The sequence below is a fragment of the Monodon monoceros genome, unplaced genomic scaffold, assembly GCF_005190385.1.
Source record: "Monodon monoceros isolate NGI ecotype Baffin Bay Population unplaced genomic scaffold, NGI_Narwhal_1 Super_Scaffold_21, whole genome shotgun sequence".
Lineage (NCBI taxonomy): Eukaryota > Metazoa > Chordata > Mammalia > Artiodactyla > Monodontidae > Monodon > Monodon monoceros.
The window spans coordinates 13,625,835-13,643,415 of record NW_021703778.1 but is presented as its reverse complement, the minus strand read 5'-3'; the positions used below and the strand labels follow the sequence as shown (position 1 = coordinate 13,643,415).

Sequence of the window (17,581 nt, the reverse complement as noted above, 5' to 3'; positions counted from 1 at the left end):
GGCCTTACATTTAGGTCTTTAATCCATTTTGAGCTTATTTTTGTGTATGGTGTTAGGGAGTGACCTAATCTCATACTTTTACATGTACCTGTCCAGTTTTCTCAGCACCACTTATTGAAGAGGCTGTCCTTTCTCCACTGTACATTCTGCCTCCTTTATCAAAGATAAGGTGACCATATGTGGTGGGTTTATCTCTGGGCTTTCTATCCTGTTCCATTGATCTATCTCTCTGTTTTTGTGCCAGTACCATACTGTCTTGATTACTGTAGCTTTGTAGTATAGTCTGAAGTCAGGGAGCCTGATTCCTCCAGCTCCGTTTTTCGTTCTCAAGATTGCTTTGGCTATTCGGGGTCTTTTTTGTTTCCATACAAATTGTGAAATTTTTTGTTCCAGTTCTGTGAAAAATGCCAGTGATAGTTTGATAGGGATTGCATTGAATCTGTAGATTGCTTTGGGTAGTAGAGTCATTTTCACAATGTTGATTCCTCCAATTCAAGAACATGGTATATCTCTCCATCTATTTGTATCATCTTTAATTTCTTTCATCAGTGTCTTATAATTTTCTGCATACAGGTCTTTTGTCTCCTTAGGTAGGTTTATTCCTAGATATTTTATTCTTTTTGTTGCAGTGGTAAATGGGAGTGTTTTCTTGATTTCACTTTCAGATTTTTTCATCATTAGTGTATAGGAATGCCAGAGATTTCTGTGCATTAATTTTGTATCCCACTACTTTACCAAATTCGTTGATTAGCTCTAGTAGTTTTCTGGTAGCATCCTTAGGATTCTCTATGTATAGTATCATGTCATCTGCAAACAGTGACAGCTTTACTTCTTCTTTTCCGATTTGGATTCCTTTTATTTCTTTTTCTTCTCTGATGGCTGTGGCTAAAACTTCCAAAAGTATGTTGAATAAGAGTGGTGAGAGTGGGCAACCTTGTCTTGTTCCTGATCTTAGTGGAAATGCTTTCAGTTTTTCACCATTGAGGATGATGTTGGCTGTGGGTTTGTCATATATGGCCTTTTTTATGTTGAGGAAAGTTCCCTCTATGCCTACTTTCTGCAGGGTTTTTATTATAAATGGGTGTTGAATTTTGTCAAAAGCTTTCTCTGCATCTATTGAGATGACCATATGGTTTTTCTCCTTCAGTTTGTTAATGTGGTGTATCACATTGATTGATTTGCGTATATTGAAGAATCCTTGCATTCCTGGAATAAACCCCACTTGATCATGGTGTATGATCCTTTTAATGTGCTGTTGGATCTGTTTGCTAGTATTTTGTGGAGGATTTTTGCATCTATGTTCATCAGTGATATTGGCCTGTAGTTTTCTTTCTTTGTGACATCCTTGTCTGGTTTTGGTATCAGGGTGATGGTGGCTTCGTAGAATGAGTTTGGGAGTGTTCCTCCCTCTGCTATATTTTGGAAGAGTTTGAGAAGGATAGGTGTTAGCTCTTCTCTAAATGTTTGAAAGAATTCACCTGTGAAGCCATCTGGTCCTGGGCTTTTGTTTTTTGGAAGATTTTTAATCACAGTTTCAATTTCAGTGCTTGTGATTGGTCTGTTCATATTTTCTATTTCTTCCTGATTCAGTCTTGGCAGGTGGTGCATTTCTAAGAATTTGTCCATTTCTTCCAGGTTGTCCATTTTATTGGCCTAGAGCTTTTGTAGTAATCTCTCGTGATCCTTTGTATTTCTGCAGTGTCAGTTGTTACTTCTCCTTTTTCATTTCTAATTCTATTGATTTGAGTCTTCTCCCTTTTTTTCTTGATGAGTCTGGCTAATTGTTTATCAATTTTGTTTATCTTCTCAAAGCACCAGCTTTTAGTTTTATTGATCTTTGCTACCATTTCCTTCACTTCCTTTTCATTTATTTCTGATCTGATCTTTATGATTTCTTTCCTTCTGCTAACTTTGGGGTTTTTTTTGTTCTTCTTTCTCTAATTGCTTTAGGTGTAAGGTTAGGTTGTTTATTTGAGATGTTTCTTGTTGCCTGAGGTAGGATTTTATTGCTATAAACTTCCCTCTTAGAACTGCTTTTGCCACATCCCATAGGTTTTGGGTCGTTGTGTTTTCATTGTTTCTAGGTATTTTTTGATTTCCTCTTTGATTTCTTCAGTGATCTCCTGGTTATTTAGTAGTATATTGTTTAGCCTCCATGTGTTTTTATTTTTTACAGAGTTTTTTTCTGTAATTGACATCTAGTCTCATAGCGTTGTGGTCGGAATAGATACTTGATACGATTTCAATTTTCTTAAATTTACCAAGGGTTGATTTGTGACCCAAGATATGATCTAGCCTGCAGAATGTTCCATGAGCTCTTGAGAAGAAAGTGTTTTCTGTTGTTTTTAGATGGAATGTCCTATAAATATCAATTAAGTCCATCTTGTGTAACGTATCATTTAAAGCTTGTGTTTGTTTGTTTATTTTCATTTTGGATGATCTGTCCATTGGTCAAAGTGGGGTGTTAAATTCCCCTCTTTTTATCCCGTTACTGTCAATTTCCCCTTTTATGGCTGTTAGCATTTGCCTTATGTATTGAGGTGCTCCTATGTTGGGTGCATAAATATTTACAATTGTTACGTTTTCTTCTTGGATTGATCCCTTGATCATTATGTAATGTCCTTCTTTGTCGCTTGTAGTAGTCTTTATTTTAGTCTATTTAGCCTGATATGAGAATCGCTACTCCAGCTTTCTTTTGATTTCCATTTGCACAGAATATCTTTTTCCACCCCCTCACTTTCAGTCTGTACGTGTCCCTGGGTCTGAAGTGGGTCTCATGTAGACAGCATATGTACAGGTATTGTTTTTGTATCCATTCAGCCAGTCTATGTCTTTTTCTTGGAGCATTTAATCCATTTACATTTAAGGTAGTTATGCGTATGTATGTTCCTATGACCATTTTCTTAATTGTTTTGGGTTTGTTTTTGTAGGTCTTTTCCTTCTCTTGTGTTTTCTGTCTAGAGAAGTTCTTTTTGCATTTGTTGTAAAGCAGGTTTTGTGGTGCTGAATTCTCTTAGCTTTTGCTTGTCTGTAAAGGTTTTAATTTCTCCTTCATATCTGAACGAGATCTTTGCTGGGTAGAGTAATCTTGGTTGTAGATTTTTCCCTTTCGTCACTTTAAATATGTCCGCCACTCCCCTCTTGCTTGCAGAGTTTCTGCTGAAAGATCAGCTGTTAACCTTATGGGGATTCCCTTGTATGTTATTTGTTTTTTTTCCCTTACTGCTTTTAATGTTTTTTCTTTGTATTTATTTTTGATAGTTTGATTAATATGTGTCTTGGAATGTTTTTCCTTGGATTTATCCTGTATAGGAGTCTCTGTGCTACCTGGACTTGATTGTTAACTTTCCCATATTAGGGAAATTTTCAACTATAATCTCTTCAAATATTTTCTCAGTCTCTTTCTTTTTCTCTTCTTCTGGGACCCCTGTAATTCGAATGTTGGTGTGTTTAATGTTGTCCCAGTGGTGTCTCAGATTGCCCTCAATTCTGTTCATTATTTTTTCTTTGTTCGGCTCTGTGGTAGTTATTTCCACTATTTTATCTTCCAGGTCACTTATCCGTTCTTCTACCTCAGTTATTCCGCTATTGATTCCTTCTAGAGAATTTTTAATTTCATTTATGGTGTTGTTCATCATTGTTTTTTGCTCTTTTGTTCTTCTGGGTCCTTGTTAAAGTTTTCTTGTATTTTCTCCATTCTATTTCCAAGATTGTGGATGATCTTTACTTTCATTACTCTTAATTCTTTTTCAGGTGGACTGCCTATTTCCTCTTCATTTCTTTGGTCTGGTGGGTTTTACCTTGCTCCTTCATCTGCTGTGTGTTTCTCTTTTGGGTCTCCTTTTCACAGGCTGCAGGTTCGTAATTCCCGTTGTTTTGGGTGTCTGCCCCCAGTGTGTAAGGTTGGTTCAGTGGGTTGTGTAGGCTTCCTCGTGGAGGGGACTGGTGCCTGTGTTATGGTGGATGTGGCTGGATCTTGTCTTTGTGGTTGGCAGGACCGCATCAGGTGGTGTGTTTTGGGTTGTCTGTGACCTTATTATGATTTTAGGCAGCCTCTCTGCTAATGGGTGGGGCTGTGTTCCTGTCTTGCTAGTTGTGTGGCATAGGGTGTCTAGCACTGTAGCTTGCTGGTCGCTGAGTGGAGCTGGGTCTTAGCGTTGAGATGGAGGTCTCTGGGAGAGCTTTCACTGTTTGATATTATGTGGAGCCGGGAGGTCTTTGATGGAGCAATGTCCTGAACTTGGCTCTCCCACCTCAGAGGCATCGGCCTGACACCTGTCCAGATCACGAAGACCCTTTCAGCCACACGCTCAGAAGAAAAGGGAGAAAAGAAAAAGAAAGAAAAAAATAATAGTTATTAAAATAAAAAATTATTAAAAATAAAAAATCATTAAAAAAAGAAAGAAAGAAGAGAGCAACCAAACCAATAAACAAATCCACCAATGATAACAAGCACTAAAAAGTATACTTAAGAAAAAAAAGAAAAACAGACAGAACCCTAGGACAAATGGTAAAAGCAAAGCTATACAGACAGAATCACACAAAGAAGCATACACCTACACTCTCACTAAAAGTGAAAAATGAAAAAAATATATATCTGTATATAAAAGAAGAAAAGGAAGAGAGCAACCAAGTCAGTAAACAAATCTACCAGTGATAAGAAAGTCTGAATATTAAACTCTAAACATTAAACTAAGATAAACATAAAATCATAAAGGAATTAGATGCAGAAAGCAAACTCCAAGTCTACAGTTGCTCCCAAAGTCCACCGCCTCCGTTTGGGATGATTCTTTGTCTATTCAGGTATTCCACTGATGCAGGTACCTTAAGTTGATTGTGGAGATTTATTCTGCTGCTCCTGAGGCTGCTGGGAGAAATTTCCCTTTCTCTTCTTCGTAGCTCCCAGGGTTCAGTTTTGGATTTGGCCCCGCCTCTGCGTGTAGGTCGCCTGAGGGCATCTGTTCCCCATCCAGACAGGACGGGGTTAAAGGAGCAGCTGATTCGGGGGCTCTGGCTCACTCACGCTGGGGGGAGGGAGGGGTGCGGATGCGGGGAGAGCCTGAGGCGGCAGAGGCCAGCGTGACGTTGCACCAGCCTGAGGCACGCCGTGCATTCTCCCGGGGGAAGTTGTCCCTGGATCACGGGACCCTGGCAGTGGCGGGCTGCACAGGCTCCAGGAGGGGAGGTGTGGATAGTGACGTGTGCTTGCACACAGGCTTCTTGGTGCCTGCACCAGCAGCCTTAGCATCTCATGCCCATCTCTGGTGTCCGCGCTGATAGCGGTGGCTTGCGCCCATCCCTGGAGCTCGTTTAGATGGTGCTCTGAATCCCCTCTCCTCGCGCACCCCGAAACAATGGTCTCTTGCCTCTTAGGCAGATCCAGACTTTTCCCCGGACTCCCTCCCGTCTAGCCGTGGCGCACTAATCCCCTGCAGGCTGTGCTCATGCTGACAACCCCAGTCCTCTCTCTCCCAGCGCTCCGACCGAAGCCGAAGCCTCAACTCCCAGCCCCGCCCGCCCCGGCGGGTGAGCAGACAAGCCTCTCGGGCTGGTGAGTTCCGGTCTGCACCGATCCTCTGTGTGGCAGCCTCTCCATTTTGCCCTCTGCACCCCTGTTGCTGTGTTCTCGTCTTTGGCTCTGAAGCTTCCCCCTCAGCAGCCCCTGTCTCCACCAGTGAAGGGCCTTCCTAGTGTGTGGAAACTTTTCCTCCTTCACAGCTCTGTCTCAGTGGTTCAGATCCCACCCCTATTCTTTTGTCTGTTTTTTGTTTTTTTGCTGTTTTTTTGTTTTTTTCTTTTTCCTACCCTGGTACATGGGGGGTTTCTTGCCTTTTGGGAGGTCTGAGGTCTTCTGCCAGCGTTCAGTAGGTGTTCTGTAGTTGTTGTTCCCCATGTAGACGTATTTCTGATGTATTTGTTGGGAGGAAGGTGATCTCCACATCTTACTCCTCCACCATCTTGCAAGTCTCTGTAATTCTTTTTATACATTTTTGGATTTGATTTGCCAATACCTTGTAGAGAATTTTTGTATCTATTTCATGAGTGATATTATTCTGTGTTTTCTTTCTTATAATGTCTTTATCTGTTTTGATATAGTATTGCTGTCCTCATAGAGTGAGTTAGGAATTACTTCTTCTGCTTCTGTTTTCTGGAAGAGGTTGTAGAGAACTGGTATAATTTTTTTCCTTAAGAATTTTGTAGAATTTAACAGTGAACCCATCTGGTCCTGGTGCTTTGTGTGTTTTGGTGGGGTGCTTAATTATTAATTAAATTTCTTTAATAGATATAGGTCTGTTCAGATTGTCTGTTTCTTTTTGTGTGTAAAATTCCTTGATTATCCCTTAATGTCCATGAGATCTGTAGTTAATGTTCCGTCTTTCATTTCTGAACTACTGTGCCACCAGGGAAGTCCCTGCCTCATGTATTTAATGTTTTGTTTTTAGGCATATACACATGAAGGATTGTTGTGTCATCTTGTAGTCTTCATACCTTTGTTGTTATATAATGTCACTGTTTATCCCTGTTAACTTTCCTTGCTCTGAAGTCTACTCTGTCTGAAATACAGCTATTCTTGCCTTGTTTAGATTAGTGATAGCATGTTATACCTTTTTCCATCCATTGATTTCTTTTTTTTTTAAATCATGATGTGTCTCTATATTTACTGTACCTGAGTCTTGCTTTTTGATCCACTCTGACAATTTCTGTTTTTTAATTGGCATATTTAGACCATGTGTGTTTAGGATGATTGTTGATACAGTTAGGTTAGTATCTACAAAACTTGTTACTGTTTTTTATTTGTTCTTGGTCTTTGTTCCTGTTTTTGTCTTCCACATGTTTTCTAACTTTTGTGGTTTTAACTGAGCATTTTATACGATTCCATTTTCTTTTCGTTTCTTAATATATCAATTATACTTGTTTTCCTTCATGGTTGCCCTCATGCTCGCAATATATCTTTACAGCATATCTAAGGCGTCTTTCAGTAACACTATACTGCTTCATGGTAGCACAAGTACCTTATAATAACAAAATATTCCTAATTTCTCCCTCCCATCTTTTCTGTCAATGCTGTCATTCATTTCACTTATACATGAACATACATAAGCATATGAATGCATAAAACTATATAATCAAATACATCATTGAGCAAGCTATCTGTTAAGGTCAATTAAGAATTTAAAAAATCAAAGTTTAATTTTACCTTCACTGATTCATTCTCTGATGGTATTTTTTATGTAAATCCACGTTTCTGACCTGTTTCATTTTCCTTCTCTCCAAAGAACTTCTCACATTTCTTGCAAGGCAGTCCTACTGGCAACAAATTCCCTCAATTTTTGTTTGTCTGAGAAAGTCTTTGTCTTTCACTCTTACAGGATAATTTTGCAGTGTGCAGAATTCTAGGTTGTTTTTTTTCTCTCAACACTTTAAATATTTCACATCACTCCGTAGTTTGCATTGTTTCTGAAGAGAAGTCAGATGTAATTCTTATCTTTGCTCCTTTGTAGTTAAGGCTTTCCCCCCTTCTGGCTTCTTTGAGTGTTTTTTCTTTTATCTTTGATTTTCTGCATTTTGAATATGATATGCCTAGGTGTTGTTTTTGTTTGCTTGCTTGCTTTTTGGCATTTATCTTGCTTGGTATTCTCAGAGCTTCCTAGATCTGTCATTTGGTTTCTGACATTAATTTGGTTAAATTCTTAGTCATTATTGCTTCAGATATTGCCTCAGTTCCTTTGTTTTCCTTCTGGTATTCCCATTACACCTATGTTACACCTTTTGTAGTTGTCCTGTGGTTCTTGGATATTGTTCTCTGTTTCATAGTTTCTTTTTCTCTTTGCTTTTTATTTTTGGAAGTTTCTATTTTCATATCCTCACTCTCTGAGATGCTTTCCATAGCCATGCCCAGTCTACTAATGAGCACATCAAAGGAATTCTTCATTTTTGTTATGGGTTTTTTTATCTCAAAGAGTCCTTTTAAATTTTTTTTTAGAATTTCTTTCTGCTTACAATATCCATCTGTTGTTGCATGCTGTCTATTTTTTACGTTAAAACCCTTAGCATACTAATCATAGTTTAAAAAATTTCTGGGTTGGTAATTCCCACAGTCGTGCCATCTCTGTCTTTGGTTCTGATGTTTGTTCGTTCTCTTCACACGGTCTATTTGCCTCTTAGAGCACCTTGTAGTTTTTTGTTAAAAGATGTATATGATTTACTGGATAAAAGGAAGTGTGGTAAATAGGCCTTTAATAATGTGATGGTAAGAGGGACAGGAAGCATTCTATAGTCCTATGGTTAGTTCTCAGTCTTTTGGTGAGCCTGTGCCCCTGGACTGTGAACCTCACAAGTGATTCTCACCCCCTACCCTGCTTTGCTGGGACAGGATACTGGTGGGGGTTGTAGTTGGGTATTTCCCTTCCTTCACATACTTGAGGCTCTGATACAACCTCAGCAGGTTATGCTCTGGTAAAATATATTCTCCTGATAACAGGCCTTATTAAGAAGAACAGAATACCTTGGCATATTAGAATAGTTCCTTTCTGCCTTCCCTGCTGGAAGCATGAGTGTATATTTTTCTTCTGGTATTCACTGTCAAGACTTGGTAGAGCTCTTGGAGGTAAAACTTGAAAAGTGTGAGGAGTTCTTTTTTTTTTTTTTTTTAATAAGATCTATCTCTGCCTTACCTTTATCTTTTTTAAAAAATAAATTTATATATTTTATTTATTTATTTTTGGCTGTGTTGGGTCTGTTGCTGTGCACATGTTTTCTCTAGTTGCAGTCAGCGAGGGCTACTCTTCGTTGCGGTGCGTGAGTGTCTCATTGCAGTGGCTTCTCTTGTGGAGCACGGGCTCTAGGTGCCCGGGCTTCAGTAGTTGTGGCACACACGCTCAGTAGTTGTGGCTCCCAGGCTCTAGAGCTTGGGCTCAGTAGTTGTGGCACACAGGCTTAGTTGCTCCGCAGCATGGGGGATCTTCCCCGATCAGGGCTCGAACCCATGTCCCTTGCATTGGCAGGCAGATTCTTAACCTTTGCACCAACAGGGAAGCCCCTCCTGGAGTTTTTAATCTCTCAGACTTGTCCACACTGAGCCTTCAACAATTTGTCAATTATACTTGAGGTTTTCCTACCCTGATACTGGTTGCCATAGAGATTTCTGTTTGGGTACGCTCTGATTCTCTGTATCTGTCTGTCTCTCTAATTTTGGTGGCAGTGGTTTGCTCTGTGACCTCGCTTCTCTGATGGATCTAAGAAGAGTTATTGACTTTTCAGTTTGTTAGGCTTTTTACTTGTTAGGATGGAATGAAGACGTCAAAGTTCCTTATTACATGCTGACCAGAAAGTGCTGATATGGACATTTAATGCTAAAAACTTTGTTCTAAGTTCCACTTACAAATTATATGTTGTATTTTCATTTTTACTTAGTTGAACAAATACCTTATGGTTTCTTTTTGATTTCTTCTTTGACCATAGGTTACTTAGAAGCATTTTATTTACTTTTGAAATATTTAGGGGTTTTTCACGTATCTTCTTGTTGATTTCTCATTTAATGTCTTTGTGTTATAATTTATTTTAAATTTTTTTGAGATTTTCTTAATGACACAGAACATGGATTATTTTGTTTTTCTGTGTGCTTTGCAAAAGGATGTGTATTCATTCTGCTCTTATTGTATGAAGTTTTTCTATAAATATCAGTTAGGTCAAGTTGACTTATATTGTTTTAAGTTTCTTTATATCCTCATTTTTTTGGGTCTATTTGTTCAGTCAGTTATTGAGAAAAAGAATGAACCTCTTACTATAACTATACATTTTGCTGTTTCTTTGTTTTCTCTATTCAGTTTTTGCTTCATTTATTTTGAAGGTCTCATAATTTGCAGAAACATTTAGGATTTTTATATCCTCTTGATTAATAGACCTCTTTATCCTGGTAATATTTCTTGTTTTGAAGTGTACTTTGTCTGATATTAATGTTGTGAATTCAGCTTTCTTTGGATTAGTGTTAGATTGATATGTGTTCCCCATACTTTTAATATCTTTCTGTATTAAAGTGTCTTGTAGACAACATAAAGTCTTGAGTTTTTTTCACTGTTACAATCTCTGTCTTTCAATGGGGGTGTTTAGGTAATTTACATATAATGTGATTATTGATATGGTTGTATTTAAGTCTATCCTTTGTTAGTCCTTTTTAATTTGCCCATTATTTCTCATCTCCCTATTTTCTTTTTTTTCTCATTGAATATTTTGTATGATTGCATTTTGGCTGATTAGTAATAATTGTATTATTTTATTAGTTGCTTTAGGGTTTATATATCTTTAGCTTGTCACAGTCTGCTTTCAAGTGATATTATACCATTTCACATATTATATAAGAACCTTAAAACTGTGTACTTCCATTGCTACCCTTTTGGCTTTGGGCCTGTTTTTGTCATGTTTTAAAATTTTTACATATCTTATAAACCTCACAATTCATTGTTATTATTTTTGCTCTAGATCATCAGTTACCTTATAAAGAGACTTAAATAATTAAAAAGTCTTCTGTATTTATCCATGTAGTCACCGTTTCTAGTGCTCTTAATTACTTTGTGTACATCCACATTTCCTTTGTTGTTTTCCTCCTGCCTGAAAGACAACCTTTAGCATTGACTATAGTGTTAACCGCTGGTGATTAGATCTTTCAGCTTTTTTATCTGAAAATCAGTTATTTTGCCTGTGTTTTTGAAGGGTATTTTAGCTCGGTATAGAATTCTAGGTTAATGATAGTTTGTTTCTTTTAGTACATTGAAGATTTTACTCTTCTCTTTTCTAGCTAGCATCTTTTTCATGAGAAATCTGTTTTCATCCTTATCCTTGTTTCTTAGCACATAGGCATATTTAACCGCCCCCCCCAGCTGCTTTTATCATTTTCTGTTTATTGTTGGTTTTTAGCGAGAAGCCATATGATGATGATGTGCATTCATGGCATTTTCTTTATGTTTCTTATACTTGGGGTTAGTTGATCTGTAGGTTTATAGTTGTCATCAAATTTCATAGTTTTTCTATTATTTATTTTTTTTCTTTCTTCCCCCTGCTATTATTATTGTTGAGTCCCTCCCCCCTGCTCTCTTTTGGGTACTGCAGTAGCATGTACATTAGGCTTCTTAATGTGGTCGCATAGCTTACTGGCACCCCTCCCCCCTTAAAAAGTTTTCATTCTTTTTGGGCTTCATGTTTGATAGTTTCTGTGCTGTATTCTAAGAATTGGGCTAGTGAAAAATGTGACTTTTATGAGAGACTTGAATAGTATATAATTAAAAAAAATTTTTTAACAAGCATTATTCTGTTTCACCATGTTGGTGAAAGGCAAAGCTATTGGTTGTTTTCCTTCCCTCTGCCTCCTTCTTCCAAACATGGATTACAGAGCCTTGTAGAATAAAACCTAAGGCAACCATACCTTTAAAATATAATAACTGCTATTTCTTTGGTTACCTCTGATAGCCTTTGATTAATTATGAGTCTAAAAATTTCTGTTTGAAGTTAGAAATATTTTTTTGTTCCTAATTAATGCTATTTAGTAGGTATATTGGGTTTGCATCTCATCTGAGGACTAATAATTTTAGTTGGCCATGAAAGAAAAATCAAACACATTGTAGATGTCTATTTTGAAAGATTCATTAAGTTGCCTGTAAATCACAAAGTGTTTATGCACTTCTCTAAAGACTATCAATATAGCCAGATATCCAATTTTCTCTCTAGTGGAAAAGAAAAAAAAGGAAGGCTATATTTTACTTAGTTGAGTACCAGTTGATGTAGTTAGTTTGTATTTTATGGTCAATTTACATGAATATGTATTTTTAAGCACTATAGTGGCTCTCAGAGCAATGACATGCTAATGCTATGAGAGTTACTTAGGTTGTGAAACTGACTGAGGAAACAGGTTTGTGATGTTGGGGGCATGTATAAAATTTTTTTTAACTGTTAGAATCTTCAGCTAAAGTTATTTTTGTTATGTTTTATTTTTTTTTCTTACTAAGAAACCTGTGGTATCTTTTTAAAAAAATTTATGTGTATTTTATTTATTTACTTATGGCTGCGTTGGGTCTTTGTTGCTGCACGCGGGCTTTCTCTAGTTGCAGTGAGTGAGGGCTACTATTCGTTGTGGTGTGTGGGCTTCTCATTGTGGTGACTTCTCTTGTTGTGGAGCATGAGCTCTAGGCATGCGAGCTTCAGTAGTTGTGGCGTGCGGGCTCTAGAGCGCAGGCTCAGTAGTTGTGGTGCACGGGCTTAGTTGCTCTGTGGAATGTGGGATCTTCCGGGACCAGGGCTTGAACCCGTGTTCTCTGCATTGGCAGATGGATTCTTAACCACTTGTGCCACCAGGGAAGTCCCTGTAGTACTTTTTTTTTTTTTTTTTTTGACTTACAAGGTGTTGAGGTTTGTAAAAAATAAAATGTTATGGTTTTATTTAATATGACTTTGGTCACTGAAATTTGTGTAATTTTCATTAAATGCTTTCTTTGTAATACCTTCTCTTCCAAATATCATGTTTTCATTGGATTTATATGGACATATTTATACTTCAGGGGTAAGCAAGTATATTCTGTTAAATGACTGGGAAAATTGACCAACCCTAATTTAGGTTGTTATGTGGAAACAGCATATTTCTGTTGTTGGTATTCTACCCAGTTTTCTCTCCTTTTCCTTATTTGACACATAGAGTACTTGAATGAAGAACACCATTGTGGTTTTTTTAGATGACTTTTAAACTTTACTAGGGTCAAATGAGTGGGTTGGAAAATCTCAGGATGAACTTGAATTATTGGAAAAAAATATTGGAAAAGTGAAGTGTCAGGTGATTTTGAAAGTGACCTGTCTGGCTGGGAAAGGTAGTCATCCATGAAGTTTAATCAGCTTAAATATGATTGTTTTGTTAAATGGGAGTGTGTTTCCTCCTGAAATTTAGTTTGAAAACCTTTTTCTTATTTGTGGATTATAGTTTATTACAATAGTGATTAGTTTTTTATGAGATCATAATGTCTCTTGTACTTGATGGTGAAAATCTGTTCTTGGCAGTGAGATGCTGTGGGGTGCAGCAGCAACACTGGGCAAGTAGCAGAAGAGTAGTAGTAAAGATTTGGTTTTCAAAACAGTTGAAGTTTCCTCTTACTCCTTTTTTCTGAACACTGATTTGCTAACAAACCTGATTTTTATCGTCACTTCCTCATTTTTAAAATTTTTCTGATGTTTTGTACTGAGTGGTTGTTAATATGTGGCAGATTTCAATTTTGCATATTTTCAGATTTTTCACTTGTGTTACATTGGAGATTTCAGATAGAAGTATTAGAAAATTATTTATTTATTCAACAGAAATTTAGGGCTAGTTATAGTTCAGACACCAGTTTAACAATGGCAACAAAAATCCCTGACCCTTTGGACCATATAAATCTTTTTTTAAAAAATTAATCAATTAATTTATTTTTGGGTGTGTTGGGTCTTTGTTTCTGTGTGAGGGCTTTCTCTAGTTGCTGTCAGTGAGGGCTACTCTTCATTGTGGTGCATGGGCCTCTCACTGTCGCGGTCTCTCTTGTTGTGGATCACAGGCTCCAGACATGCAGGCTCAGTAGTTGTGGCTCACGGGCCTAGTTGCTCCGCGGCATGTGGGATCTTCCCAGACCAGGGCTTGAACCCGTGTCCCCTGCATTGGCAGGCAGATTCTCAACCACTGCACCACCAGGGAAGCCCCCATATAAATCTTTAATTTCAAAGCATGTTGATTAATTTACATCTGGCATCACACTTTCATAGTCATTTAATTTGTCATTATTTGCATGCACCTTATATTAAAATGATTATTAAAAACTGGAGACTGTTTAAGTTTGTCTTTATCTTGCTTTGTTTCCCTACCATAACTAATTATAGGGGGTGATTGTGAATCAATTTTATGGTATAATTGTACTTTTAATTTTTTTAGAAATCTTAACTGCAAAATGTAACTGTTTCCTCAACTTAATACTGGGAAGAAATCTTTTCTGTTTCAAGGTTTTAAATATTTCTCTTTTGAAAAGCAGCCTTCATCTGAATTTTAAAAATTCTTGCTCTGACCTATGCTAGATCTGTATAATATCATGGATATAGTCCAGTAGTGAAATTTTAGTACCTTACTTCTCTCTAGTTGTTGCCTTTCAGGGATGAACACTAAAGCTGATTTTAATTTCATGTCTAAGAAGTAGAGTGTTCTTGTTGAAAATTATGTTGCTTGAGAAACAAGTATCTTCTGTATTGCTTACTGTGTGTCACTTAATAAATAACAACTAATATGTACTTTTACTAATTGCTGCAATTTGATGCTCGGTCATATTATAAATTATCTACATTTTTAAAAGAAATATTTGTACTAGACTCTAAATTGTTCTTACATGATTTTCTTAGGCAGACTGACATGTTTTTATAACTGAAACTTTCATATGTTTATCTTTCAAGTCCAATAATTATTTATTATTAATGTGCCATCTTTTTTTCCCCCTGTAGCCAAATTGTAATCAGTTCTTTTTCCTTTTACTTCCTTTCTCGATCAAAATGTTAGACTTATACAAGCACGAGCAGCAACTCTATATCTGGATCATTGAAGCGCTTGGAAGATACTGCAGCACGATTTACAAATGCAAATTTCCAGGAAGTCTCTGCGCACACTACTAGTGCAAAAGATGTTTCAGAGGCTAGAGGGTCAGAGGGCAAAGGGAAGAAATCTTCAGCTCACAGCTCAGGTCAAAGGGGAAGAAAGCCTGGTGGAAGAAATCCAGGAACGACTGTATCAGCAGCTAGTCCTTTCCAGCAAGGTATTAATTATGATATTTTAGTTGAAATACTTGTTCTTGTGATGATCAATAGTAGTTAAGTTTTATAAAAGAATTTACCTTTTACTTATAACTATTGGATAATTAGAGATTATTTTATGATTAGTTGCTATAGTAAGATTACTTTAAAGACTAGTATTCCTTCTTCAAATGTTTCTGGGAACTTTGCTTTCTTTTTGTGTTATGACCTGTGCTTCTAAAGTTGAACTGTAATTTTTTTTAATGCTTAAATAGATGTGGAATAAAGTTTAAGTCTGAGGAGAAAAACAATAAAAGCTGGAGTTTTCCTTTCCTTTCTGCTCAACAGAAAAGTCATTCTAATTTATAAATTGTTTTTATTTGTCTTTCCCAGTTGAACACTAAAACGGTTAAGGTATACATTTTCAATAAGTGAATAAGTACTCAGTAATTTTTAGGGGAGCTAAATAGTTCTCGGTAAATAATACTTGCTGATTATTAATGCATTTATTATAAAGCTTGAAGATGAAAGTAGAATTCTGCTCAGCCTACATATCTTTTGGTAATTATGGCTGCTGTATGTACAGGATGCCCAGCTAGTTTTGAGTTTTAGTTAAACAACAAATTATTTTTCAGTATAAGTATGTCCCAAATAAATGCATGGGACACACACTGAAAAAAATAATTTGTTGTTTAACTAATATTCAGAATTAACTAGGCATTTTGTGTTTTATATGACAAGTCTGTTTTATGGAGAACAGAATAACTCAGCTAAACCTTAGAATACATTAGCCTAATGTTCTAGGTTTTTATTTTGAAATAAATATGTTGAGAAATATAAGTGCTAAAACTGTTCGAGACAAATACATTTAGTAAAATAAAGGCCTCCTCTCCCTCGCCCCCACCCCAGCCCTTTGTCCCCTAGGAGTAAATGAGGGAAAAAGTTGTCCTTTTCTTTACCCTGTTAAAGCTTTTGCTGACAATAAAAATTATGCCCATAATCTACCAGGACATAATTTGAATATGTAGAGAGATGCTTAGACTGCTGACCTCTTCATTAAAAAGTATATTCATATATTTTTAAACTAAGTTATTTTGTGCTTCAAGATTTTCAAGTCCTAGATTTTTTTTTCTTTTTGCCTCATATAACAAAAAGCTAGACAAGTAGAAAAGAAATGAAATGCTAAATTTGCTGTTTTATGTTTAATAAATTTACTGTATATTATTTTTATGATACTTTGGAAAACAAATAGTAAAACTGTAGTTTTGGGTTTTTTTGTTTGTTTGTTGGTTTTTGCCACATGGGTTTCGGGATCTTAGTTCCCTGACCAGGGATCAGACCTGGGCCACGGCAGTGAAAGTGCCAAGTCCTAACCACTGGACCACCAGGGAATTCCTGTAAAACTAATTTTTAATGTAACTTCATTCACGTTTTGAATGTGATTAGCAGAATTCAGTCATCTCTTCTCTATAGCTAAGACCTTATTTTGTACTTGTAAAATTGCATTTTTGAGTTTTTAATGTTATCTTTGAAGTACTAATTCATTTAGAAAAGAGAGCTCTCATTTTCTTAAATTCCACAATATTGGAGAGTCTTTCCCTGCTTCTGTTAAGATATGGTAGAGAACGTGTTATGTTTTTATATCTGAAGTAATATCCTGAAAAGTTTTAAAAGTTGAAATTTAAAGGTAGGGCATTTAAGGTAATTTTTTTTTTTTTTAAATTACAGGTAGTATGTGAATTTTAGAAAATACACATTTAAAATATTGTGTATACTAAGTGTTTTAAAGTATTTGCTATGCTGTCGTGAGCTTTTAACACCAGCTGTAAAAACAAAAATGTGCAGAAAAAAAACAGATGGTGACAGATCAGAATGGATAATAAAGAACTTCTTTATAGCTGTTAATTAAGTGGCAAATTGCAGTTATCCTTAAATGATTGATGTAATGTAAATGGCTTCTTAATATGTATATTTTTTTTACACAGAAATGGCCTGAAAATGGTCACATCGGTACAAGTAATTTTGTAAATTAATAAGGCAGATATTCTCTTGAAGGAGTTAAATTTTAGAACTATTAATTTTTTTTAATGAGCCATTTTAGAAGAGCTTAAAATTTAAAAACCAGAACCTTGAGACTTTAGTTAAAAAGAAATCATTTCTTATGTGTAGGGAAAAAATATCTTTGTAAATATTTAGGTAGATTTATGTGTGATTACTTACGAATGTGCTCTACAGTAAAATTTAACACTTAGCTTGGAATTTCCTTTCCACTGCCAACAGAACACTTTATTTTGAGCTTTCGTTTCTTGAAGACATTAGTTAAAACATGACATAGTTTAGTTTTATGAAACACAATAGATGTTGGTCAAAACTGAGTCTAAACACTTGTTACTTCATTTGGCAAGCGTGGCGAGAGTGTTTGATGAAGTGGGATGGTGGATCGAATTTGTTTCATCCCAGCCATTAGTTTTAACCTGGTAAATAAGAACCTTGAGGTTTTCATATCTCATAATGACACGGTGGGCTTACTAATATTCTTTAAAGAGTGGGGAAAAAATAAGCAGTTGTGAGAGATTCATGAGAGGTGCCCCTCCTATGATTTTACTTTCATAAAAGCAATAGCAGAATATAAGTGGCTGGTTTCTTTTCTTTATGCATCTCCGTGGGAGGTGGACTGGGAGAATGTGAGTTATATAGATTAGGTTCCATATGATGATTATTATATCAAATCCATGTTTTGGTGGGATAGATATAACTGAAAGATAACATTCACCAATATTATCTTGAAGTTAAAACTCAGAAC

At 36.3% G+C, this 17,581-nt stretch overlaps 1 protein-coding gene across 10 annotated transcripts in view; it reads left to right on the top strand.

The window, feature by feature from the left end:
• The window catches only part of MLLT10 (MLLT10 histone lysine methyltransferase DOT1L cofactor), a 245,652-nt gene that overhangs the window by 146,165 nt on the left and 81,906 nt on the right, over window positions 1–17,581 (top strand). For all 10 annotated transcript variants that reach the window (XR_003796058.1, XR_003796057.1, XM_029239223.1 and 7 more), the window contains one exon: window positions 14,549–14,801. Coding sequence is in view for 8 of the 10 variants with exons in the window: in XM_029239223.1 (XP_029095056.1) it covers window positions 14,549–14,801 (253 nt within the window). In the remaining 2 variants the exon portion in view is untranslated. The remainder of the gene's footprint in view (window positions 1–14,548; window positions 14,802–17,581) is intronic.